The 26,144-nt window shown below is 28.3% G+C and overlaps 3 protein-coding genes across 4 annotated transcripts in view; 1 reads left to right on the top strand and 2 right to left on the bottom strand.

The window, feature by feature from the left end:
* Positions 1-15,111, bottom strand: part of LOC123294039 (mediator of RNA polymerase II transcription subunit 13) — a 72,711-nt gene extending 57,600 nt beyond the window's left edge. For both annotated transcript variants that reach the window (XM_044875103.1, XM_044875104.1), the window contains exon 1: positions 14,758-15,111. In XM_044875103.1, coding sequence (XP_044731038.1) covers positions 14,758-14,826 — 69 coding nt within the window. In that variant the 5' untranslated portion in view covers positions 14,827-15,111. The remainder of the gene's footprint in view (positions 1-14,757) is intronic.
* On the top strand, positions 15,026-16,757 carry LOC123294055 (39S ribosomal protein L50, mitochondrial). Its single transcript, XM_044875124.1, has 3 exons — positions 15,026-15,122; positions 15,266-15,372; positions 16,271-16,757. Exons 1-3 carry the CDS (start codon positions 15,078-15,080, stop codon positions 16,701-16,703), a joined length of 585 nt encoding a protein of 194 aa, XP_044731059.1. The 5' UTR covers positions 15,026-15,077; the 3' UTR covers positions 16,704-16,757.
* Positions 16,758-17,935: 1,178 nt separating this feature from the next.
* LOC123292571 (HEAT repeat-containing protein 6) lies at positions 17,936-26,144 on the bottom strand. The gene is made up of 12 exons (XM_044873284.1): positions 26,007-26,144; positions 23,456-23,659; positions 22,625-22,789; positions 22,239-22,540; positions 21,627-22,063; positions 21,283-21,443; positions 20,672-20,919; positions 20,257-20,494; positions 19,617-19,748; positions 18,607-18,768; positions 18,160-18,334; positions 17,936-17,976 (listed from the first exon to the last, which is right to left on the bottom strand). The coding sequence occupies exons 1-12, from the start codon at positions 26,142-26,144 to the stop codon at positions 17,936-17,938; spliced, it is 2,403 nt and encodes an 800-aa protein (XP_044729219.1).

Raw genomic sequence — 26,144 nt, 5'->3', positions numbered from 1 at the left:
ATTTTCCTTATTATTATTTATCAATATTGCAGAAATAGGTGGAATGTTATGATTATTTTCAATTTTGCTTTTTTTTAAACATTAAATAGATGTGACAAATTAAACTCCTTTTATCGGCTTTTTGTAATAACATCGTACGTCACGAACGAAATAGAATCAAACGATTAGCCAAACCTCAATTCGTAACTTTTTTATTTAATCATTTTTATTCCCATATTATAACTTTAAAATTGATGACAAAAATTTTCAAACATTGCTTCATAAAAGCCAACTTTCAAAAAAACAAAAAATTTCAAAACAAATTAAAATGCACTAAAAAGTAAAAAACTTCGATAATATAATGTAGTTACAAAACAATTATTGTTATTTTTGGAGTCGGTGTCAGCCAAGGAAACAATTGTGACAGAACAGTTTGTTATATTAACTTGACTGACACCGACTCCAAAAATAACAATAATTGTAACTACATTATATGATCGTTATTTTTATTTTTTTATTGCATTTTTGTTAATCTGGAGTACACTAACTAACTTGTCACTAAAAAAACAATAATCGAAATCGGTTGGCGTGATATTTAGTTACTCATCCATTTGTCGCGTACATACTTAATGCAAATTTAAGACATATGGATTTCTCAGGTATGCCATTGTCAGAACTGGACGAAATTCAAATGGACCCACCCGTGAAACACCAGCTTTCAATTTAAAAAAAGAACATCAAAATCGGTTGTTCACCCAGTCGAAAGTTCTGAGATAACCTCCTCCTTCTTTGTTTGAATTTGGAGTCGGTTAAAAAGAGAATTATAATTATTCTTCTCACAAGCAGTATATAAAGAATGTTTCGTTATAAATTGAAAATCGGAAACTTAAATATTTTATTTTACATTGTTTTATATTGTAAATTGTCAAATATATTATATACAATCACATATACAATAGGTACAGTAATAATTGAAAAATAATCGAAAAAAACTAAATATACTATGGATATAATTGAAATTTGAAAATAAATATTCTTTAATATATTTTATCATTGTACGAAAAATTCGAAACATCACTAGTAAGTAGGATAAAAAAATGTAAATAAACTTTCGACTTTATATAAGAAAATTTACTAAGGGTACGTAGGTCTTGTTTGGGATATTTTTACCTGCTATTGTTATTAGATACAACCTGTATGAGGTAAAAAAAAAAACAATAGATATTTTTATAAACCAAGCATTACAGAGAAGAGTACTTAACTACATGCGTGTTGTTTATTCATGAATGTGTCATTGCAGTTATATGCTTATGTGTAGCAATGCTACAAATTATATCTCTTGTGTTTGAGGTACATTGAACTGTTTATAATGTTAAGATAGTAGAAATGAGTATAACTAAACAATATTATAGGTTTTATAAATTTATTTATACATATTTAGTTGTTCTTGAAATGTTCTATATTTATCTAAAATTTAAACAAAATAAACAAATTGCGGGAATTATTCGATTAAAATAGTTCACCGCCAATCAAAATTAATTGAAATGGATTGAATATAGGCGAAAATTTAAAGAAAAACAAAATAAAAAGTAAGGTCAAAAATTGAAGATTTGTATGAAATATACAGAACCAAAGCATTAAAGGAAAATTTAATAATAAATAATTATTACTTGTGTAACTTCATTTCTTTAATTGAATTGTTTGCAAGTTTTTACTTTTTAACTGAAAACATTGATTAGCATTTAAATTATTTTGTTTATAGCAGATGTTGTAAATTAATCTTAAATTGCTAAAATTAATTAATGAAATTGTCTCTGTCACACATAATTTTTTTTTTTTTTTTGAGAAGATTGTTACGGTTCCCTTTTATATGTACACATATAAATAAAAAAAAACCTCTGTTATACTAATAGTAACCAATGAAATCTGAAACTTGTGTTTATCTACCCTTTTCTTTAGATCTCCTTCTCTAAGCCAAAATTTTACTAGAGTTAGTGGGTTCAAAATCTCAAAGAGTAAAAAATTTTAAATCGAAACGCGCATACTTTTTTCTTTTAAGGTAGTTTCTCCGCGACCGTCCAGTCAAAAAGTTTTGGACTAATACTATCATTCAGTGCATTAACTGTGCTATGACTATTATACATATACCATATATTATTTTCACAAGACTGTAGTTACACACTATTATATATTCTATACGTATACACACACATACTTTGATATATACCTTTACCATTAGTTTTTATATGCTTTCCACAAAAATTATCGCTAAAACGAGTTATTTATTTAAGTTTTTTATCGAAACTATATGGTAAATAATTTTTATTTTTATTTATATATTTTCTAAATATAGTATTCTACATTATATTAGTTTTTCATAGAGATGGTGGACGTCATTCATTGGTAAATAAATATAATATTTGTAAATTTGTGTATTTTTATACACTTCTCCCATGTACACGTACAAATTGCGTCACTTTTAATTGCTAATATCTCATGTATGGCATGGTAAATCATCTTCTAATTTTAACAGCAAGTGTATTATGAATTAAATATTTTATATTCTGAGTTTTGAGAAATTCTTGGAATATCACTTTCGTGTAGGTACTACCTTAAGGATGTTGTCAAATCATTGGAGATAGATGTTCCGATTTGCAATGCGTGGTGAGTAACAATAATTTTGTGCCAGAAAATTTAAAACAATTGACAAAAATATTTCTTAGCAAACGTTTATAAAATACAAATAGGTTTTTGATTGCTTTAAAAATGACCTTGAAACACGTATTGTTCGTTTCTAAGTGTGTTATATATACATATGTATAATTAATAAATACTTCACTTAAGTCAATGAACTTTTTATTATATTGACAAAATAATAAAAAAGAATTGAATTAAATGACACATTTTAAAGGTTTCGCAAGTATCGGAATAATTGCTTTTTATCATAATAAATTAAGATAAGTAAGGCGACTCGATGTTGTTTAAAATTATTGGAAAAAAATTATTATCATTCGTATTAAGTTTCAAGGTCATTCGATTAGTGGTATATATAATTAATCAAGTCTGGATTTGAATACTAAGAAAGACTCTATATAGCGATAGAAAAAAAACTTTAGTTTGCAACGCTTATAGATACATAATATTTAACGGAAATGTTTGTTTACAATCTTGTAAACCATACGCAAATATAATACATAATACACAAATATAAGATTAAAGCACAAAGCCATAGAGAAGTACAGCACATTAAAATGTATAATAAAATAGATATCTTTTGCCTTTCGATTCAATGAAAAAATCTGAGTCGTTTTCTGAAAAAATCTGAGTATGATTTACATTTTTAAACCATTTTTTTACTCGTGTCGTTATGGTAATGTCAAATTAAATTAATTTGTTATTTATTTTTTATTAATATATCTTTATAAATTATATCTCATGTGTTATTCTGAAGTATGAGTATAGTTTCGTTTAGTATTAATAGATGATACTATATGTATAGACCTTTTTTCATTTCAATTACGATTCATTATTGTTTCGGACATACAGTAATAAATTGGACAAAGATACAAGATATTTCTTATTCATTTTATCAAAAAAAGGTAATCACTTTTTAAAATGAAAAGGTCTTTTGAATCATAACTGTAATAGTTTTGTTCACAGGTGGCACTTCATGTTAAGGGTTAATAACTTTGATAATAGTTTCCTTTAATATTCAAGATTCCAGCAACGCGGACGAGTAACGGCTAGTGATACAATATTGATGATATTTTAACAAAACGGTCTAATAAAATGATTATTTGTCCAACTATGGTATTATGTATGTGGCATTATTAGCATGGATATAATTTTATATCGGAAATGTTTTGAGAACAATAAATAATATGTCGAGGTTGTTACAATGAATTGATTTATATGATTGAACTAATACGACTAAACATAATTAAATAAACAATCATTTAAAATCGAACATTTTAATATAATACGTATTTGTAAATGGTTTTACAATTTATTTAAAGGTGGACTACAAATGATTCTACTAAGCATCATTTTTTGTATTTTTATAACTTAGATTTCAGTTTAATAAACCGAAAAAAAATACAAAAATCGGGTTTATGTATCGATTGGATGCATAGTTTCTGAGAAAATCGCTCTTTATGTTCAGTTTTGGATTAAATCTCGAAAGCCACGCATCCAATCGTTAAATGAACCCGATTTTTGGATTTTTTGGGTCAAAATTTTCTTATATAAGGAATTTTATCGATGAAATAAGGAAGGCAAAAAAAAAATTTCGATTTTTTGCAATTTTCTTAAGGGGTACCCTTTAGAAAAAATCGAAAAAATCGGGAAAAAATTTGTGTTTCCGATTTCGATAAAACTCTGTATATAAGGTAATTTTGACCCAAAAAATACAAAAATCGGGTTTATGTATCGATTGGATGCATAGATTCTGAGAAAATCGCTCTTTGCGACCAATTTTGGATTAAATCTCGAAAGCCACGCATCCAATCATTAAATAAACCCGATTTTTGAATTTTTTGGGTCAAAATTATCCTATAATAAAACGAATTTTATCGACATCGAGGACAAAAAAATTTTTTTCGATTTTTCAGAGATAGTCTAGAGTCAGTTCGAAAAAGGAGATGAAAGGTGTAAGGGGTTGAAAAAGGAGAAAAAAGTTTGTATGGAAACTACGTCATTTTTTAATTTAGAAGTTGGAAACTTATTTTTAAGCTTTTGATTACATATAAATAAATACGACATTCAAAGATTGTGAAAATTTTACTCTAAAGGGGGTAAAAATAGGGGATGACAGTTTTTGTGTAAAGACGTCGGCAAAAAAGCTTGCAGCCCAGAAAATAAAAATATAAAAGATACATCATTGAAATTAACATAAAATAGGTGTTCAAGAGAAAGGTCAAAGCCAGGCCACAGCCATAATAATCGACGAAATTGTGAACAAAATGAGAATAACATAACACAATAGTATTAAGAATTAAGTTTCCAACGAAGCGAGTAGTTCACAGCTAGTTTCTGATATAAACTGTAGTGTCGTTTAAAAGTAATATTTTAGTAATCACAGATATCATATTAAAATGTAACAACAATAAGAATGATATCATTCTTAGTGAATTAATCATTCATTTAATTCTCTATTATTTATTTTATTTTATTTACTACATATTGTTTTATTTAATTTTTGTTATTAAGGTTTTAAATCAATCCATACTCATACAATACACACAACACACATTGTATTTGTATCGTGTTCAATTATTTATTGCTTATTCAAACACAAAATACACAATTCGTTTATTCAATAATTATACCATTTTAGTATATAATATGAAATATATCAAGGTATATTATGTTTAGTCTCAAGTTTGCAACGCTTAAAAATATTGATGCTATCAACAAAATTTTGGTATAGTTCCGTCAACACGAAAAGACATATCAAGCAGCAATTTTTATAGCGTAATATTTTTTCCGTTATTTATATTCCAATCCGTTTTTTAAGGTAGTACTATCGGTAATAGACTTTTTATTCAGAATTTAATGAAACTTGGCATAATGGTCCATTATTATATCATAATTAACCAGTTAAATTTTTAGGGGCCTTCAGAGAACTGAAAAAAATTTATTTTAAAAATATTTTAACATTGATCCTTATGGGAAATCACAGATTTTATTATATTTCACGAAATTGGACGGTCAAATTTTCTCTGACGGTTAAATATTCTTAAATATTTAATTGGTTAATTATGATGATATAATAATGGACAACTTTGCCAAGTTTCATTAAATTCTGAATGTCTATTACCGATGGTACTACCTTCAAAAAATTTGCTAAAAAATTTTTTAAAAATCATTGTATATCTGTCATCATTTATTTTAAATTGTTTTTTAAAAACGTAAAGAATTAAAATCATAACGTTAACTTTTCACCAGTCGTTATAAAATACAATAATTCAATAACAAAAACTAAAGACAAATCAATATTTTATTGCTTTGAACCCAAACATCTAAATATGACTCGCTAATTGGAATAAAATACCATAAATGATAATTAACTACGAGTAAACGGCAGTATAGATATTAACTATACTAACATAAACAGCATCCTTGCTATGTGTATGGAACTGTGTGCTATAACAAAATATAATGAAATATGTGTATTAAGTATGAGTGGCAATATTGTATTATATGCACCTCTTTATTAATAGTGACACGACCTTGAATAGCGAGTTTATGAGCGTATACTTACTATAGAAATAACTAATCAATGTAGGTCACCAGTCTATATAGTTTAGTATGAATTGGCGCCACCAATCCACCAAGCCCCATCACCAAAATTACTTGGAAGCGTTTAAATTTTTTAACGACTACTTCAAACTATTAAACATACGGTGGTTTACTAATTAAACTGATTTTGGAAAATATTATTACAGTTGAAAAACCTACACTTGTCAAATCCCTATATATTATAAATGTGAAAGTAAGGATGTTTGTTTGTTTGTTACGCTTTCATGCAAAAACTAGCGAATGGTTTTTAATAAAACTGTACAGCAATATAGCTCATAAATGAGAATAACACATGAGCTATAAATTTAAAAGATACAAATACTAAAAAAAAAAAAAAAAAAAAAATTTTTTTTAAATAAATTTAATCTGACATTTACTTTTTTTAAACCGTGCATATCTTTTAGCTGCGTAAAACAATCCTTTCAAGTGTTATGGAATGTTGATAAGTGAGATCAAAAGAGGTGGAGGCTATAAAGCGGTGGTTTGTACTTTAAAGCCTAGTAAAGCGGGCGGGTATCAAGCTAGTTTTATAATAAGTTTACTTTAAGTTAGGGTGGACTGTTTTAAGCTACTATGGCTAATAGTTCGTTTTGTAATCAATTAAAAAATAACTTAAGTCCCAAACCAAAGTTACAAAGTTTGATGAGGGCATCATATTCTAACATCAGATTGGACCTAATTCTTCGAGTAGCGTTAATAGTCAATTTAGATTCTAAAAGCTAAGTGATAGAATAACACTTTTAATTAGAAAGTTGTACCTCATAAAAAAACCGACATTTTTTATTTAAAATTGTTAACTTTTGGAGTAAATGCGTCTTAAAAATATATCTTATGAAATTCATTATAATTTCACTGAAGCAGCTTCGAAACGAAGGTAAAAGATGTGTTTTTTTAACAAAATAAACACACCCAACACAGAGATGAAGCTTAGATCCAATTGGTGATGACATAGTTAATAAATTAAAATCAAAATGATTCATTCAAGTATCAATAAATAATACATATTTAAAAAACAATAATATTTATAATCTTTGTGTAGGTAAATCACTTGAAGAGAGGTAAATGACTGACATGACGTTCACGATGATTTTGTTTAGGAGAGAGTATTTCCGGTAAATGGCAGTGTATATAAAAGCATAGCGCACATAACATGAAGTTATTTTATACATACGTAGGCAAAGACAAGTAAATAATGGCTTGTTTGCATTGCTTAATTCATTCTCTTTAGTCTTAGCAAATCATCAACTGTGTTCTTTAAATATTATTATTATATTCACTGACACACTTTTGGTAAAGGATCCCGGAATATTAGATAGGAAAATGGCTTTCTGTGATACTTTTTCTAAAACGTTTTTTGGATCATTCTGAACACAAGCTCTCACGACCACAAACATTTTTAACAAGTAGTTTTCGAACAACGGGCGCTCGAAGATACCAATATATTATAGTCTTAGTAAATGATTAGGAAAATGGCTTTCTGTGATACTTTTTCTAAAATGTTTTTCAGATCGTTCTGATCAAAAACTTCGTCAAACTGTTTAACGAGTAGTTTTCGAGCTACGGGAGATTGAAGCTACACATATATTTATAGTATCTATATCAACTAAGAACATTGATTTCTGTGAAACTTTTTCAAACCGCCCCCAAAATGTTCTTCGGGTCGTTTTGATCAAAAATCGGGTCTCCGGATCCTCTAGATATCTGTTCTAGGACGTAACCAACTCCGCCACTTCTGTTCTATGAAAAATTATTAACCTCTATATAGAATATTCACTTCTAGGGGTGGTTTTAATGGGGAATGGAACGACATTCAGTTGCTTTTTGTCCTCAAATTCATGATCAACGACTCCGAAAACCGCAGAGAGGCAATTTCTGAGGTGAGGTGAAATTCAGAGTTTTCAAAATTTTTTATCATTGACACTTCTAGGGTTAGTTTTCATGGGATTGCAACCATCCTCAATTACTGTTTGACCTTGGATTCGTGAAGCGAACCTAAAAGCTCCATAAGAAACGATTTCTGAGATAAAATTTTGAATTTGATAAATTTTTTATCTCGGTCACTTTCACGGGTAGTTTAAATAGGGTTGCAAACATATTCGGTTGCTTTTTAACCTTGAATTCATGATCAGCTACCTTGAAAATCCTCGGGAGACGATTGTCGAGGTGAAATTTTGATTTATTTTCCCTGTAACTATTTGGAGTGCTTTGGGAATGAGAAAACTACCCTAATTTTCACAGTTTTTTTCAGTACAAAAAAGCTTCTTGAAATCGGAGCTGTTCCACCACTTTGCCACATTTGATTTTATTTTCCAGCTTATTAAATATACTAAAGCAATAAATTATTCGTTGTGTGTGTAGTCATGGTAGGGACAATATGACTAATTTGCAATTCTTTACATGTTAATGTTATAGAAATGTCAAATTAAAATTATTGAAAAACACGAATTAATTAAACTTTATGCATTAAAAATTGTGAAAATAAGAAATCAAATTGAACAAATATTATTTTTCAAATGTAAATTATCATAATTATTTATTTAAATTTGTGAGACAATAATAATAAATTTTAAATGTAAGTCATAACTGCAATCCATACAATTATATATGCATCCATACAATTATATAATTAAAGTTGTGTATCGTTACCATGGAAATGAAACTCACGCACGGAGCGAATAGGTACGAGCAAGTTTTACTTTATAGCTTATGCTATTAGCTAATCCACCAAACAAGAATTAACAATTGAACGTACAAATATAAATACCATATTATTATAATAATAATTGTTTGTTCATAAGACAACAGTGAACAAACAATATATAAACAACAAGAGTAGTAAAGTGAAGTTAAACGAAACTGAACGAATGATGAAATAAACCAATCGAACTGATAGTTATTACCCGCCCCACCTGTTGTATTTAACAATGTTCTATAATTCTATGTCTATTCATTCAATTGGATATTAAACGTATATATATAATATATACGTAACGTACTACGTACACGTATTTAATGTAGTGCACCTAGGTATCACTTATTGGGGTTGGAGAACTACTTCAATTAATACTGTTTGTTTTAAATCAAATTGTTTTGTTCAATTATCAGTTATTTAATTGTGTCAATCATTAATTATGTTATCATTAATTGTATTGTGTTCTTATACTACTGTACTAGACATCATCCACGCCTTTAGACATGTGGTCTTAAGGCCTTGTACACACATTCTGGTACACCAATGAATGATCCAGTGCACGTACGTAAATCGGAGAGGAAGGGAAATCTAGACTTTTTTATTCATTCATTCAATAGGGAATTGTTTGGATACTTTAAATCTGATTTTGCTTATTCGGGAAATTAAGCCATTCGCTGCCATCTTGGAAAATGTTTTTTTTACGTTTTGACTCATATCTTGCGTTATATTTCTTCAGACTTAATGATTTTGATGTCATTGGACTTGCCTGCGTTTTATCTTCAAACTCTTTTATATCAAAGTACACGCTACGATTAAAAGAAAAGAAGTTATTTGTGTTCAAAGCCAAACTTTTTTTTGTGTGAATTTCTTTTTGTAACAGTTCTTTGCAAATAGTTTTTTTATATAGTGCATCTTTTCCTTCTTCAAGGGATATCAAGCTGAAAAGCTGTTAAGGAAAAAGTGAGGTCGAGTGGCAAATTTTAAATAACAACAAGTGAAAACAAACAATTGACTGAGTTAATTGTTGAAATATCGTGTATAGAAAATGTTGAATATCAGTGCTTGCATTTTTTTTTTATAAATTAGAAAAGTTAAAAACAAACACAATTATTTCGAAAGTTTTCGAAAGTATTTCTAGAATTTTTTTTCGTTTTTCGAGAATATTTCAAAAAACCATTAGTTGAAGCTAAGTACTTGTAAATTTTCAACTCCCTATCCTTTATAGTTTTGGAGAAAATGGACACCAAAGTTTTGTCATAATTTGCGCCCGCACTGGTAAACAGTGACGTTTACGCAAAAATGTTTTAAACAAAAGTTATTTTTTTTTATAAGGAACATTTTTTACATTTAAATTTTTAATCTATCTCTAACGGTTTACAAGATGGGTCCTACGAACTTAAGACTCAATTGACCTATGTTGCTCATTTACGAATTTAGTTTCATTTTTTTCGTCCTAAACACGCTATAAAAATTTCATCTTGATTTCTTTTTCGTTTTTGAGTTATCGTGTTGGCAGGCGGACAGACAGACAGTCGGAAATGGACTCGTTAGGTGATTTCAAGAGATCCTATTGCGGGTCAATGAAGATGTGGCACCAGGGGCCATATTATGATAAAGAAAAAATTAAAGTCGACGAAATGTGATAAGTGGGGTATTGAATGACTATTAAATAGACAAATCTTACGATTAATGTAAGAACCATTAAAATCAGCTGGCGTGTTTGGTCTCTAGGGCGTCAAAAAAGACAAATGAATGTCGGTGAACTATATGAAGTGGGGTCATTGATTTTAAAAAAAAAAAAGTGAAAAATAAAAATAATAAATTTTAAAAATCAATAAACCCGGCTGCGTTAAATCAAAATCCAGACCAGCTTAAATCTTCTTCATAACGATTGCCAACTATTAAAGCTGCTATGTAAACAAACTACTGGACTTGTTTTTTTCCCTTTCCGTTTTTATTTAACGTAGTCGGGTTTTTGATAAATTTATTTTTATGTTTCTGTAATATAATGTCTACCCGATACTTTATTTAATATACACGTGTACAATTATCTATTCAATTGTTATGTGATATCAATAAGTAGGTGGGGTTATCAGTTCAATTTTAAATCAATCAGTTCAATTTCAAATAAAAGAATTTTATTAATTACGTATCTATCTAGATTTTTTCAAGATCATATTGTTGTTTATATTTATTTTGGCATTGTTAAAGAACAATAGAATTAGTTCGAGTTCCAAAACAAAAGCTCAAGTTTCATTTCCGCCTTGAAACTTCCGATATGCATGGAAGCTTAATTCAAAAAAATTTTTAGTACATAGGAATAATAAGTTGTGATTACAGGTTTCCAGTATTCAAAATATCACCTCCCTTCTTTAAGAGGATTCGGTAGTTTTGCTTTAAACATACATATATTTATTAATACAGAATGCGAATATCTTACGTAAATAAGTAGCCCATTCCTACAAATAAGCATTTTTGGCATCATGTCCCAAGCCACCCTGTCACGTCTCAAATATTAGACGAACTCTTTTATTTAATATTAACGTAAAATATTGATAGCATCTTATGGGTACAAAATCAGAGAATATGTGTCCGCGTTGTGATGTATTTAAAGTTCTAGCTAGTTACATAATTAAGGTAGTACGACCACCAAGGCAAATTTAAGATTTAGTGTTAAAATTAGTTGTACCTTATTTTCTACTTTGATGGTAAATTTTGTTATAACTTCATAAATGTAGACGAAAAATAAGAATAAAATTTTTCGATATCTGCGTTGATTTTCGAAATATCGCAAGCTAAATAATTAAACAAATTTTTCAATTAAGCTTTTTATTTAAAATTATCTTGGTGCTCATACATCCTTAACTGGAAATAGTTTTCTTAAAAATTTTCTAGGGCCCTAGAATGAAAACGTAGATGTAAGTAAGCATTAATGACTTTTGGGTCAACATGTATTATTTAGATGAGTAGTCTTGCAAGACCAATAAATTATGTTAATATTACAATATTATCACAGATATACATACATGGTGGTACATTTTTATCTATAAAGGCTAATAGTTCGTTTTGTATTTAACAAATCAAAAAAGAATTTAATAAAACAAAAGTTGCAGAATTTGATGAGGGACATCAGATTTGACCTATTTCTCCGGGTTGCTTTAATAGTCAATTTAGATAATAAAAGGTAAGAGAGAAACACTTTGATCCTCAATAAAATTGCAAATTGATCCTCATAAAAAACTAGCATTATTTATTTAAATTAAAACATTTTCTCGAAAATGTTAGCTATCGGAGGAAATGTGATCCAAACTATGTCATTATTGCATTTAATCGAAAGAAAACACGCTAGCTACAAAAAATGCTTTAATCAAAAGTTTTCAATCGCCTGTGTCCTTTGATCTTGATTTTCAAATGAACTTGAAAATTTACCTGGACTTGAAAGTTATTAACACAGACGAATTGGATTTATTGACCTTGATAACTTTATCTAAAAAATTTTCTAAACTAGCGCATTTTCTTTCGATGAAATGCAATAATGGCATATTTTTAAGTCGCATTTTTGATTGGTTAGCTTTAAAATGAGCTATTAGCCACAATAGATTAAAATTGTTCGCTAAGTACATATTTATTTATTATGTCAACGTAATAGTGTAATTTTCTTCAGATTGTAAACGAAAAGCGCTAACTAAACACCTATTAACGAAAATCAACTCATTGCATTATGTTTAAGTGATCTGTATCGAGTTAGCACGGGTTGGGGTGGTTTGTGGCCCTCATATTTTGAAAGATTAAAATACAATTTTACAAACTAGCTGACAATATTACGCTGACTTAGAAAACATCATACAGTATATCAGATTATTAAAATAACATGCAGGTTATCAGCCAGCTATACCCTTCTTTCCAACATTTCGATTGCAATTTAAGATCCCATTAATATTATAGTATGCTTGTTGCCAAGAAAATGACATTTGTATCGAATCAGTTGTTTTTGTTAAATAACATCATTATCACGGTGTGCTTCTTATCAAGAAAGGATAAAAAACAAGAAGAAAAAAGAGAAGCTCTTTTTTAATTCTCGATTTGTTAGTTGAAAACCTAAAATTCTAGATTACATAAAAAAAATCATTTTTGTCTACAACTTGCTTTCTCTCATTTTAAAAGAATCAAAAGAATTGATTCATTTGTAGAATTGATTTTAAGGAATTTTTAATCAATAACTATGGCAGCTATTATTAACTTTGGTTTATGGTATAAAATTGTTGGGTATTTTTTTAATAAAATTAAATTTGGCAATAAAGAAAATTACATATAGCCCATAATTAAAAAAATTGAATATGTCATCTTTTCGGTGTGAAAAGAACTTTTAATAAACATACAAAATAAACAAGGTGCGATTCACAAACACATCTATTTTTGTTAAAATATTGTGAGTGAACTGATTTTGATCCCATCAAAGAATTTAAAATTTCCTTATTCTTGCAGATTTTGGGTAAAAGAAAATATTGTATTTTTACAAAATTTTACGATTTTACTTATTCGGACAACTTTATCAAAAGTTTAATTAAAATTTCATGTATGATCAAATTTTCTCCAACAAAAATTAAATTATTTTCGTATACAAATACACACATCTTAATAAAATAATCAATAAAAGCTACTTAAATATTTTTTTTTCAGAATTTCGAAATTGTATTTTTTTTTACTATAATAACATTTCATAATTTCTAAAATGTCGCATTAAAGATGGATTATTGAACTAACAAAATCGTATCGACCCAATCACATAAAAACAAAATCGTTTACAAGTAAACGAACTTCAAATCAAAATATGATTTAAAAATCGTTGTATCTAATACATTTAATTTAAAAAAATAATAATAATAAATAAAAAACAGAAGCCGTTTTTATAAATTACAAGAAAAAACAAAACTGCAACAAATTAACTGTGCAAACGTTACTAGCATGCGTTGAATGATTGGCTAATAAACATGGTAAAATGTAAGATATGTTTATTTGAATACCGTTAGACGTTGAACAAGAAATACAAAGAATAACAAAAGTAATGTACTCATAACAAAAATATTGACAGAAGATTGTAAAAGTGTTTTAAAAAGAAAGCATTCAAATTAAATTTAAAAAAATACACATTTGTTGTGATAGCGCGCGATCGAATCACAAAACGTTTATGAGGTTTTAGATTAGACGACGAATTATATTGAGAAGTTGGTGGAGTTACAAGTACTAGTGATGACTAGATGAAGGCTGAAGTATTCCGATGTAGGTCATTGAATCAAAGTAAGTAGAAATTATGTGCACCAATAATTTTTATTATAAAATTTACAAAAAAAATCAAGTCAAAAAACACAATTCTTGACATTTTTCAAAATTGACACCAAAGTCCCACCACTCAAACTTGAAATAAATCTGCACATACATTGAAGTAAATATACAACTTATTGATATTGTAATTATATCACGAGTACTCTCTCCTAGATAGTTCAAATTAAATCTGAATATTATATGACATGAACTGATTGATATCAAGTCCATTAATGGATTGAATATCTCATTTCGAATCCATAAAAAATTTGCTTACATTCCGCAGGTGTTTAGAAATACGTGAATTCGAATATATATACGAAATATAATAAAAAGAACTACTACATAATATATTAAAATATAGCGACATACATTTCGAAATCCATGAAATTTGTGTAATGTTTCATTACAACTATCTAAGGTAGGTATATGATCATAAGAAATGTAAACCAAACCAAACTTACCAAGGCAAAGAAGTTTGTATGACAATCCTCTAAACTTGCACCGTTCGTTAGATGGTTTGGATGCGTCATGGTTGATCCATTATAAATTTGCACATTTCAAGCACTCAAATTTTATTTAGAACCCACAAATATTACACTTTAAACGCATACATTGAGAAGGGTTTTCACCTTTCAATGGTGAATGTAAAATGGCGGATACAACAAGCTAGTCAAACCCGAGCGACATCAGCGACTCACTTCGAGTAAAAACGACAACATTACGAAACGCACCAACAGACAAACGTCGCAAATCAACATTTTTCATACACATTTATTATATCATGGCTGCGGTTCTCAATTTTGGAAAATTATTCACACCACAATATGTAATTATCTATTTTTATTATTAATACTAAACACTAATTAATTATAACACTTAATTCACACAGTTTTTATTTAGAATCTATACATTTTCTAGTGTTTTTTTAATACATAAAAGTTAATTGAGTTTTATTTCTATCGTTTACAGATACAATTTCGTTATGTTACAACCAAAAAAAATAGAATGAAAATGAATCGTGACAGGAAAATTGGACCTACAATTGATTCTTCGGCCACTTCGTTGGCGGCTAAAGGGTGTGTACAGTTACGAAGACAAAAGCTAACTGACTTTAGCTGCAAAACCAGTGTCATAATTAGTTCTTCAATTTGCCGTTGATGCGTATTTTTATATAAATCATGACAGCTTGATTTATGCGCTAATATTTAAATGATCAATTATTTACAAAATATAGAAAATCATCTTTGGCATAAACGATCCATTTTTCTCAAACATTTTCATATATTATATTAAAGCACTCAATTTTTACGCTTTTTAATAACTTTATTTTTGCATGAAATCTTGATTATTTTAAACAAACAATAAGTAATTCTAAAATCCCCCAATGATTGAAAATGAATTATACCTTCCGCCGGTGCACATCCATTTTTTAGGATACCTTCAAATAATAATTCTAGCCTATATCTAATTTTTATTCAAGTTTATTTTGATAAATAACAGTTTGAAATATTATCTGATCGCCGTCTATATTTTGTGTTTTCCATCGTGAATTTATAAAGACTCCGAGCCTTGGCAAAGATGTTGAGGAATGTATACTCAACAAAAAAGTTTGTTTAATGTTTTCGGAATATATGAAAATACTATTCCCTTTAAACTAAATTTAAACTACAAAAATTCAGGATAATAAATAAAATTTCTAATTTACTTTGCTTAGTCCACTTAAAATAAAAGTGGACTAAGCAAAGTAAATTGGAAATTTTATTTCTTATCCTAATTATGGAGTTCCACAAAGTAAAGCTCTCTACAATTAATTACAAAAATTCAATTTATTTCTCGAAGTAAGCGTAAGTGAAAATTACTAGATTAGGGTAGAATTGTTTGAAGGAATTTCAAGTTTTAAGAAGACCCATCGTGTATAAAAAAATTTAGAAATACTTATTGGGTACACAATTTTTTTATCAAAATGTTTTTCAGATTTTTACGTTCACAAAAAGAATATTCTCCGCCAGAAAATATTGAAGGTACAATTGATCAAATTTATAAAGAAACAGTAGGAGCCAACGCAGGAACATTAAACAATGACAAAAAATATAAATTTTTATCTGCATGTGCGAATAAAATCGGACATGGAGTGCCCAATTCATTATTACATACGATTACACAATTAGATGACGCAAAAAAATTCTATCAAACTCCTGTTAACACTACCTTACCATTAGACACAATGCAAAAATTGGAATTACCTAAAAATTTGCATATTGAACAAGAGTATACACGATTTAATCCTGAAACAGATACAATGTTTAATGGAATTTCGGCCTTTCCACAAAGTTCAAATCTTGTTACCGGGTTAAAAACACGAAAGAAGTATACTGGTTTTACGACTAAAAAGCCATGGCCGTCTTAATTATAGCACATATATGATTTTGATTTATAAATTCATATTTTAATAAAATTCTTTGATGAAAAACTGAAAAATTAGCTTCATTTAAGACTTCCTCTTTGTTAAAACCTTCCTTCTTTGTTCCTTCAAAATAATCTTCCAAAAAAACTCTTCCACTCCAACTCTGGTTTACATTGAAAATTTAATGCAATTTTATTGATAAATGGTAGGAAAACTCGTAATCTAAATTAGAACTACTGATAACGGCTCCACTTAATGTTTTAATTAATACGAATTATTATCGTTACTTGGCGGGGTTTATCTGATTTGAATATTTTATTGACCATTAAAAGTGTTAAGTACAAGGATTGTCATCTGTACAGGTAGTACGAATTAATATCGCCAGTTTGTGGGGTTGCAGCTCCCAGTTATCAGACAGTGTAGATTACTCTCATTATACATACATACCTGCCATATATAACTGGTATTCTCATATAATAATATACAATTTGCACATAATTTGCGGTCTCACGGGTAAACAATGATATTTACGAAAAAATGTTTCAAACAAAAGTTGTTTATTTTACATTTTGTTGTTTTATTTTACAGTTTATTATAAGAAACATTTTTTACATTTAAACTTTTGTCCTATCTCTAACGGTTTACAAGATGGGGCCTACGGACCAAAGATCCAATTGGCCTATGTTGCTCATTTACGAACTCAGCCTCACTTTTTACGTTCTTAGCACGCTATAAAAATTTCAGCTTGATATCTTTTTTTCTTTTTTGAGTTATCGTGATGACAGACGACAGGCAGACAGACACACGGAAATGGACTAATTAAATGATTCTATGAACACCTATACCAAAATTTTTTTCGTAGCATCAATATTTTTAAGCGTTACAAACTTGGGACTAAACTTAATATACTAACATGGTATAAAAATAATATTTATGCAATTTCGTCTCTTATTTTCACAAGTTCTAATGAAACAAGTTCAATCAATTGTAATTTTTAAATAAATTTGATTTATGGTATTTACTATATATGGTATTAATGGTATTTAATAAACCATTTACATATAAACAATTGAAAATTAATCATAACAGCCTCCTTTAACGCCAAAAATTCACTGGTAGCACAGGTTTCGATTCGATTGATGTAAGACGTCATGATTTCAAATGTTTGTCAGAAATTATGAAATTGTTCGGGCATATTATATCAGAGTAAACTTCAATAATCATCTTTGGTAAAATTAAGATTGCAAAACAGTTTGAGTAGGTAAATACTTTAGGACTGAAATTAGGGTCGTAAATAAATCAAGAGAAATAAATTAGTTTTTTACAAAAACGTTTACATATTTAAAAATAAGATTAGTAAAAAAATAAAATTATAAGTTAATAATTTCTTTGTTAAATATTTTAGTAACATTATTAATAATACGCTTTTGTTTTTCTGTATTCATTTTTTGTTTTAAACCATTTAAGTTAATAATTGCTGATGAAAACACAGCAGCTTTTTCTGGTAAAACTTGTTCGTAACATTTCGAAATATGATTTTGAACAAAATCTATGTGGGGATCAATATTTTCACAAACAAATTGTAGATCTTCAATGTCAGCTACGGATATTAAATGTGCTAAAGTAAAACAAACCTGTAACAATAATTATTAAAATTAAAAAAAAAAAAAAAAAAAGGGAAAATAAACAATTGACTGAGTTAATTGTTGAAATATTATATAGATACATTGTTGAATTTCAGTGTTTTTCTAAGAGGGCATGAAAAATTATTAATTAGCAAAAAGCTGTCTGTTGCCACCGGGTGGATAAAAAAAAACTATCTGTTGCTAATAGCAACAGTTTTGTTAAGAAGCGAACTCTTAAAATGAGGTATTTCAAAAACCTTGGGGTATTTAAAATTACGTACTTGTTCAACCAACATATCTCGATGTTTATATTCTTTAAAATCTTCAATATGTTGCGTTCCATTAAGTACTTCTACTAATCCATTCCATATTGGTTGCCAATATAGTCCGTAATATTCACGTTTTGATGGTGATGATAAGGCAAGTGATGCATTAATTCGAACCTTATAAAAATACAAAATATTCATGGTATGGATGTTCAAATTATACGGCTGATCGTTGCATCATTTCATGTTTTATTTTTTGTAAACAGTGGTTCAGCAGAAATAGTAAGAGAGTTGGTAGACATTTTGATTCTGAAAATTCGTCAGATATCTCTCCCATAATATCCTAATACAAAAATGCAGACCTGGCTGGAGGGAAGCGGTATCTTTAGAACCCCTATATTATCAACATATATTTTTTTTATCGACTATTAGTATTGAAAATAAATTTTAAAAAAAAAATTCTTTTTGGTGGGATTATTTACCTGTCAGGTGGCGAGAAAAGTAAATTTACAAGCATCTTGCAGGGTTAAAATCCCTCGCAAATAGTCTGGCTTGGCTATTTTTTTCATTTTTAAATATTTAAGTTTACTTTAAAAAATACAAGTTACCTCATACCTATTTTTTGCAACTAAAAATTTTATGTTTGATAATATAGGTGTCTCCAGCCAAGTTTCCATATTTGTATTAGAATATTATACGAGAGGTATCTGACGAACTTTCAAAATGTTTCAAATCTAAAGTGTTGTGTTGTTAATTGTGAAAGCACATCCAGTAATAATCCAGAATTGCAATTTTACCGTTTTCCTGGATATTCTTATGGATTGGAGAGAAAAAAAGTGAATGGCAGTACATAAGGGTATGTAAATTTAATTTTTACGGCTGTAATCATCATTAAGTATATATAAATTAATAATATAATTAATAATAATAAATAATAATAACCACTGTTTACAAAATAAAACACGAGATGACGTTCTACTTTACTAGCGTATTGTTTTTTTCTAAACGTTAGCCGATTAACTTACCTTAAAATTGCTACATTGAAGGCCCGATTTAATTAAACATGGGAAAATTAATCCTTCCCATTCTTTGACAAAGCTATATATATGTTCATTTTTTAACATATTTCCTATTGCGTAACATGAATTCCATTTTATCTGTAAATAATACATTTATATCACAATTATAAGTCTTAATATAGTAGGAAACACTGACACAAAGTTTCAAGTCAATTGTTACAAATAAGACAACCCTTAATAGATCAAATTACGTAATAATTGAAATAAAAATGATAGACATTCAAAAAAATTCAAAAAAAAATCATCATGCCATACTTTTTTGACATGTGGTATATGGCGGTATAGCGGATGGTTAAAATCATCGAAAAATTATAATGATTTGCGTGAATGAGTGTTCGAAAATAACAAGTTAAAAACAAAATATATCCTGCTAGAATAAAATAAGGCCCGCAACAAGATTTTTTTACCGACTATCATTTTCTTTTCTATACGTTCCATGTTCGAAAGAACGGGGTTCAATCGGCACAATATTTCAGTAGCTGTCGATCAAGTAAATATTAATAATTTTTTACTTTGAACATTCATTGCATATAGTAGCCAAACATTTTCGAAAAACAATGATTCAGTGTACCATAGCGTATCTTACCTTGACGTCACGGCCAGTTGTTGTATTTTTTACTAATTCATGTATTGCACTAATAAAAATTGTTTTATAACCATTATTGTTCAACATTTGAGGAGTTGATAAATGTAATAAATTTCCAAGAGCACGAATTATGTTACACCTTACTTTATCATTGTCTTTATTAGCCTGAACCGCTGCTTTTAATAAATCATTATACATACAATTTGGCATGTCCTCCGTCGGTTTTTGATCAATATCTCTACACAAATTTGATAAAATAATTATTATAAATTTATACTAGTAATATTATAAAATTAAAAGTTTAATAAATCGAAATAATTAATAAAAATTAAAATATTTTAAATCGATCCAAAATTGTAAAACGAATCCTTAAATCTAAAAATAGTCAGTAAAAGAACGTGTATTTTCAAGTTACCTGTTTAATAAAAGAGCATCCGTTAAATTACTTAAAGCCCACGCAGCCTTGGTTCGTACAAACAGTGAACTGTCTGCAATTAAAAACAAAACCGATTGTGTAATATCAGCCATTAGTCCAAAGTCCTCTTCTCGCCCTGCCTCTAAAATACCTCTTGTAATAGCACGTATTGCTGCCCCACGTACACGACTTTCACTATCTTTAGTTGATGTAAATAACAAAGTAATGGCTAAAATTTGGGTAGGTCGCTGTAAATTAAAATTAAAACTTTAATTACATGTTTTATGTAAGAACGAAGAATTTTTAACATTATTTTCGTAAACATCGTCTGATTTTTTGCGAAAAATAGTAAACATAGAAAGTGTAACGCTTAACATAGATTTTAGCATTTCCACATCGATAATAAACTTATAATTGCAATGTTTGTAAATTAAATTGTGATGTAGTTACAGTTAGAGGTATACACAACTTGAGTTTATAACGGCAGACGAAGTCTAACTACTTGGATAAGTAAATAGAACGATGTGGCCATTAAAAGTTTTAAAGTGTCCATTAAAAACATGAAAATATTCTCATTTCTGTAAGAGTGTTGAAAATATGTATATACTTACTGACAACCTTTCAAATATATTTTCATTAATACTTCCAAGGCAATCACAGCCCGCCATTCTTAACTGACTATGTTGTTCATCTTCAATAAGTTTTATAACTTCTGGAATCACTGCATCCCAAAACTTAAAATAATCTTCTTTTGAAATCAACTTTGATGTTTCTGCAAAGAATATTTATATTATATGTAATATCCAGTTCTAACTAAAGAAAAAGAGAGGTTCGCTTGTTTTAGTCCCCAATTCGGAATACATGTTATAGCACTTCCAGTAATGTGGCCACCATGTTTATTATTAGTATTATTTAATAATTCATTATTATTCGTTAAAAATAAATATTAACAAACCTTCAGAATTAATGGACTCTTGTAAAGTGTTACTCAAAATTTCGACAGTTCGAGCAGCTTGCATTCGAATATCTGAACAATTTTCTATTAATGATGCTTTTAATATGGCTTCAATTGAATCCAATTTATCAACAATTGCTTCAAAATAATTTTTACATAGACTAGACAATAGAATTAAACTTTCAACTTTAATTGGAATTGATTGATCACTATTTATAATATATCCAAAAATCATCTCAAATATCCAATCAATCTCTGAATTGATATCAGTTATGCCTGTATTCGAATTTAAAACTGATTGCAATACTGATAGAAATTCGAACTTTATTGATGTTTCAGGATGATCCTTGATAGGTTGAATTGTTTTTAATATTTTTAATATTAAAGAATTCGGCATTCGCTGATAGGGTGTGCAACATATCAAAACTGATAAACACCTAAAATTAATAAATTATTTGATATGATCTTCAAACTGTGCTAATTGCGATTTAATAAAAAATTTCAGTTAATATTTCTTTTACAGTTGGGTAAAATTTAGGTAATTACGAGTTTACAAAGTTATATAAGAACAAACAAAAAAAGTTAAATAAAATTTTGTAAGTAATAAAATACCTTAAGCTCTGTTGTACAAGTGGAATACTAGAATTATATAACATCGACAAAAAGTCATCATGCAATTTTAATATAGTTGCACCTAATGTTTCTGAAAATGTTGTAAATGATGTAATAGCAGTCCGTGGTTTTTCGGCAAAATTTAAAAATGATTTAGCCGAAGCCATTAATTCTTCTAAAGCAACAAGTGCTACAAATCTAACACCCCATGAACTATCATTTCGTATACAATTTCGTAGCGAAGGGCTTCCAGGGAATATTAAATAAGGCCAATATTGAAATATAATTTGAGAATCTGTACACTAAAAATCATATTATTTTTTTACATTATAAAATTCAGTCCAGTTTCGAGCTTTCAAAAACAAAAACATTTTGTAAAAACTTACTCTTATAAGCCTAATTAAGACACATATGGCAGCATGACGTATACAACTTTGAACTGAACGAGAATTATCCCATTGTAGATCGCCTTCTGGTGGTAATTCTACATTATTCATCGCATCCTCAAAAGATCTTTGAAATGATGATTTTTTTTTATCTAATGGTTTACTCTGAAACGAATGAATTATTGAAAACAAATACTACCCACGTTGTAGCCTTAACTTACTCCCCATTCTATAGCATTTTTTAAAATCAAATCAACCCCATGCTATCTTTAACCCACTTGTCCTTGCTTAGACTAACCCCTAAACAAGCTTTTCTTCCATCTCATTTGCAATAAGACTCTCAAGACTTCGACCTCGAAACTCGCAATAGAGTAAAACCATTATTAGTAATAATGAGATTTTATCGTTATGTATTAAAAAAAATTTAATTTCATCAAAATCGGTTTAATAGTTTTTGCGAATTGTGCAACAAACAAAGTCGACTATCTTTATAAGTTTGGGAAAGCTGAATTATGGTTTCTATAAACATTTGTGAGCACCCCAACGAATCTATGTGTAGCTCTAAAAAACAGTACAGGAAAAGAAATTTTTCGTGAAAATCTCTTTCACTATCTATCACTTTTACAGGAAAACTAAAAAGATCAATTTTTTCGATTAGGAAATTTTTACGAGAAATAACTCATGTATTTCAAGAAAAATAACTTTTTTACAAGACAAATCAATTGACCGAGCAATCTTTCGTGTTTATTTTCATGGCATCCTGAATGAGCCTGATCCAAAACTTAAGTATTTTTTTATTTTAAGTCTATTTATAATATAAAATGTACAAACCTTAAATGCATTTGAATGTGAAGGCAATGCAAATTCTGACGGATGTAACTCAAAAATAATGTCCTTTTTAGCATCTGAACCATCAAAACACATGTATCTCCATCCTATGCTAACTATTTTTCGAATTTGAGCATTTGTAATTGTTTTTGAATCTGAACATTTTTCTATATTTTTACGTAAATTCTTTAAGCTGTGCAATATGAGCTACAAATAAAAATTATTATTTATAATAAAGGTGAGCAATATTAGGGATAATTATAAATTTTATGTATGTATGTATGATATAAGCCTTGATAACCACAAGCTCTTGCCAGCACATTAGAACTTTTAAAACATTTACGTCAGAAAAAAGATGCAATTTTATTGACTATTTTTACACGATGACAACCTACAAAAAACCTTAAACCGAGTTACAAATTAATGTTTATAAAATAAATTAAAATTAAAAGCTTCATTAATTTTGCCGAAAATTTAAAACTAAAATACTGATAAAACTAAAAGTTTTATTATTCAGTTAATGGGCCTGATCCAAATGTGAATTACTTTGTAAATAAAATCCTTGAAATAACAATAAAAATCTTAAAATAAATTGCCTCTTCAGACGTATATCTGAGGGACTTCATGAGCTTATATCGTAATACATATAAACTCATGAAGCCGTGTGTTATGGCCAGTATTTTAACTATCACTTCTCAAAAACACGACTTTTTAAGACTTAATGTCTGTGAAGATCTACTTAATCTACAAAAGCAGGCTTAGGGGTAATGTTATAAATACTATGTGAGGTAAATCTTGATAGACAGTTTTCTTAACAATAAACTTTACCTCGCAAGGAATATCGTTTTTCATCAAAATCAAGAAATGCAGCTCCAGTTGGTCATTGAGATCAATAATTTTACTCAAAATATTACGTGTTTGTTGCATATATAATTCTGTACTCGCCAATTTAAACAGTATTCCATCAAAATTTAACAATAATGTTGTTAACTACGATAAAAAATAATTTAACTTTAAGAAGGTAAGCGTGAAAATAATATTCTGGTGTTTTATTATCAGATGCGCATCAGAGAAAATAAATGAATGCTGCTGTAGGCAATAACCTGTATCAAGTTAGTAGTAATTGTGGATATAGGAATATTTTAAAAGGGATGGAGTATAACCGAGTGGGAAGAGTCTCACTAAGGGGGAAGAGGCAGGGTATCATTGTGCCTACTTTCTATTGGCTGTTAACTAGACGCATGGTGAAAGTATGCTCAAAGCCTTCTTTAAGTGTTTTTGATTCGTTTGTAAGCATGGAAACATGTTTGACACATGGTTGACGAGTGAGGACAACATAAATAAATAATCTTATATTCAAAAGAAAAGTAAAAATGTCTCGAAAATATGTCGATTAATTTTCAATACTAAATTTCAACGTATTATAGAATTTTTAAAATATGAAATTAATGTAAAAATTTATTTGGGGAAATTATTACTTATTTATGTACTGAATTATGTACCCGTGAACCTAATCTTAATTTAAATAAGTGAAGTTTTATTTTTATTATTTTACGAATTATTTACGATATATAGTCTTTAGGTAATTAGTCGATCAAAGGAATATTAAAGGTATATTCCTTCATCCAAGGGTAATTAGTTAAAAATATTATATTTGTAATTAATTTCTAAATTTTATTTTTTTTAAAAATACATTTTTTTCTTTAGGGTAAAAGATTTTGGTATACCAAGATTTTACTTTAAATAGAAAGATTTTTTGCTCGAACCAATCTACAACACACGCAGAATTCGTTACCCATTTAAATTTTCCCGCAATTGAGAACGCAACCAATCAAAAGCAGGCATATTGCTGAAGAATGTTGATCGTGATTTAGATGATATTTTTAAAGTCATGTTCAGATAATTACAGGTTATTTGGCAGGTTAGCATGAATTTACCCTTATTATTACTGATACCTTTTTTAAGTACGACATCTAAAAACCTAATAATTCTCAGCGTTTTAACAATAATTTTTTTTTATATCTACATCGCGGTTAGTTGGTAACATGAGAAGAGGGATTTGGAACATAGAACAATTTTATCTACTGTTATATGACTAAGCAACATTCATTAATACTCTCCATAACATCTTTAGGATGATTTAAACAAAATTGAGCATGTAATCCGATATAATAACTCAAAATTAACTTGAATATCACTCAAATTCAAAGCTCTCAATTTTATTCAAATCAATCACTTACAGTTACCTCTGGAGACAGCGGTAGATTAGTATGACTTAACAAAACATCAAGAACTGCAAGCAAATCTTTGATAAATTCCGGATGCTTAATTAATGCATTCAATATAATTTGTATTTCATTATGATAATTATTTGCAGATACATTTGAATTATTTATTAAATTTCTGATAACTAAACAAATCCTTGAAATATATTCGTACTTAATATAATCAAGTCGTTGAATTAAATTTTTCAATAAGGAGTTAATAATCTAAAATAAAAAAAAAAATATACATTAAGTGAATATTTAATAAATTGAAAATCATTTTAACTTACCTCCGTGTCTATTAGTTTAAATTTATTTAGATTCAAATCAGACAAAACATTTATATGTGAATCCAATTCAAGGGAATTTATTGAGTTGATGGGTGTTTGTACTAGGGATTTATAAATCTCAAATACTTCATTATCCAT

The sequence above is a fragment of the Chrysoperla carnea genome, chromosome 2 (genome assembly GCF_905475395.1).
Source record: "Chrysoperla carnea chromosome 2, inChrCarn1.1, whole genome shotgun sequence".
NCBI classification, from domain to species: Eukaryota; Metazoa; Arthropoda; class Insecta; order Neuroptera; family Chrysopidae; genus Chrysoperla; species Chrysoperla carnea.
This window is presented reverse-complemented; position numbering and strand designations above follow the sequence as displayed.

Bases quoted from the DNA above. Each gene is read 5' to 3' on its own strand.
- LOC123294055 (XM_044875124.1), top strand. From the start codon at position 15,078: ATGGCTGCGGTTCTCAATTTTGGAAAATTATTCACACCACAATAT. The intron at 15,123-15,265 runs GTAATTATCTAT...TATCGTTTACAG, and splicing joins AATTATTCACACCACAATAT to ATACAATTTCGTTATGTTAC. The intron at 15,373-16,270 runs GTGTGTACAGTT...AATGTTTTTCAG, and splicing joins ACTTCGTTGGCGGCTAAAGG to ATTTTTACGTTCACAAAAAG.
- LOC123292571 (XM_044873284.1), bottom strand. From the start codon at position 26,144: ATGGATAATGAAGTATTTGAGATTTATAAATCCCTAGTACAAACACCC. The intron at 23,660-26,006 runs GTAAGTTAAAAT...TTTTATTTGTAG, and splicing joins TTAAACTAATAGACACGGAG to CTCATATTGCACAGCTTAAA. The intron at 22,790-23,455 runs GTTTGTACATTT...CATTCGTTTCAG, and splicing joins CACATTCAAATGCATTTAAG to AGTAAACCATTAGATAAAAA.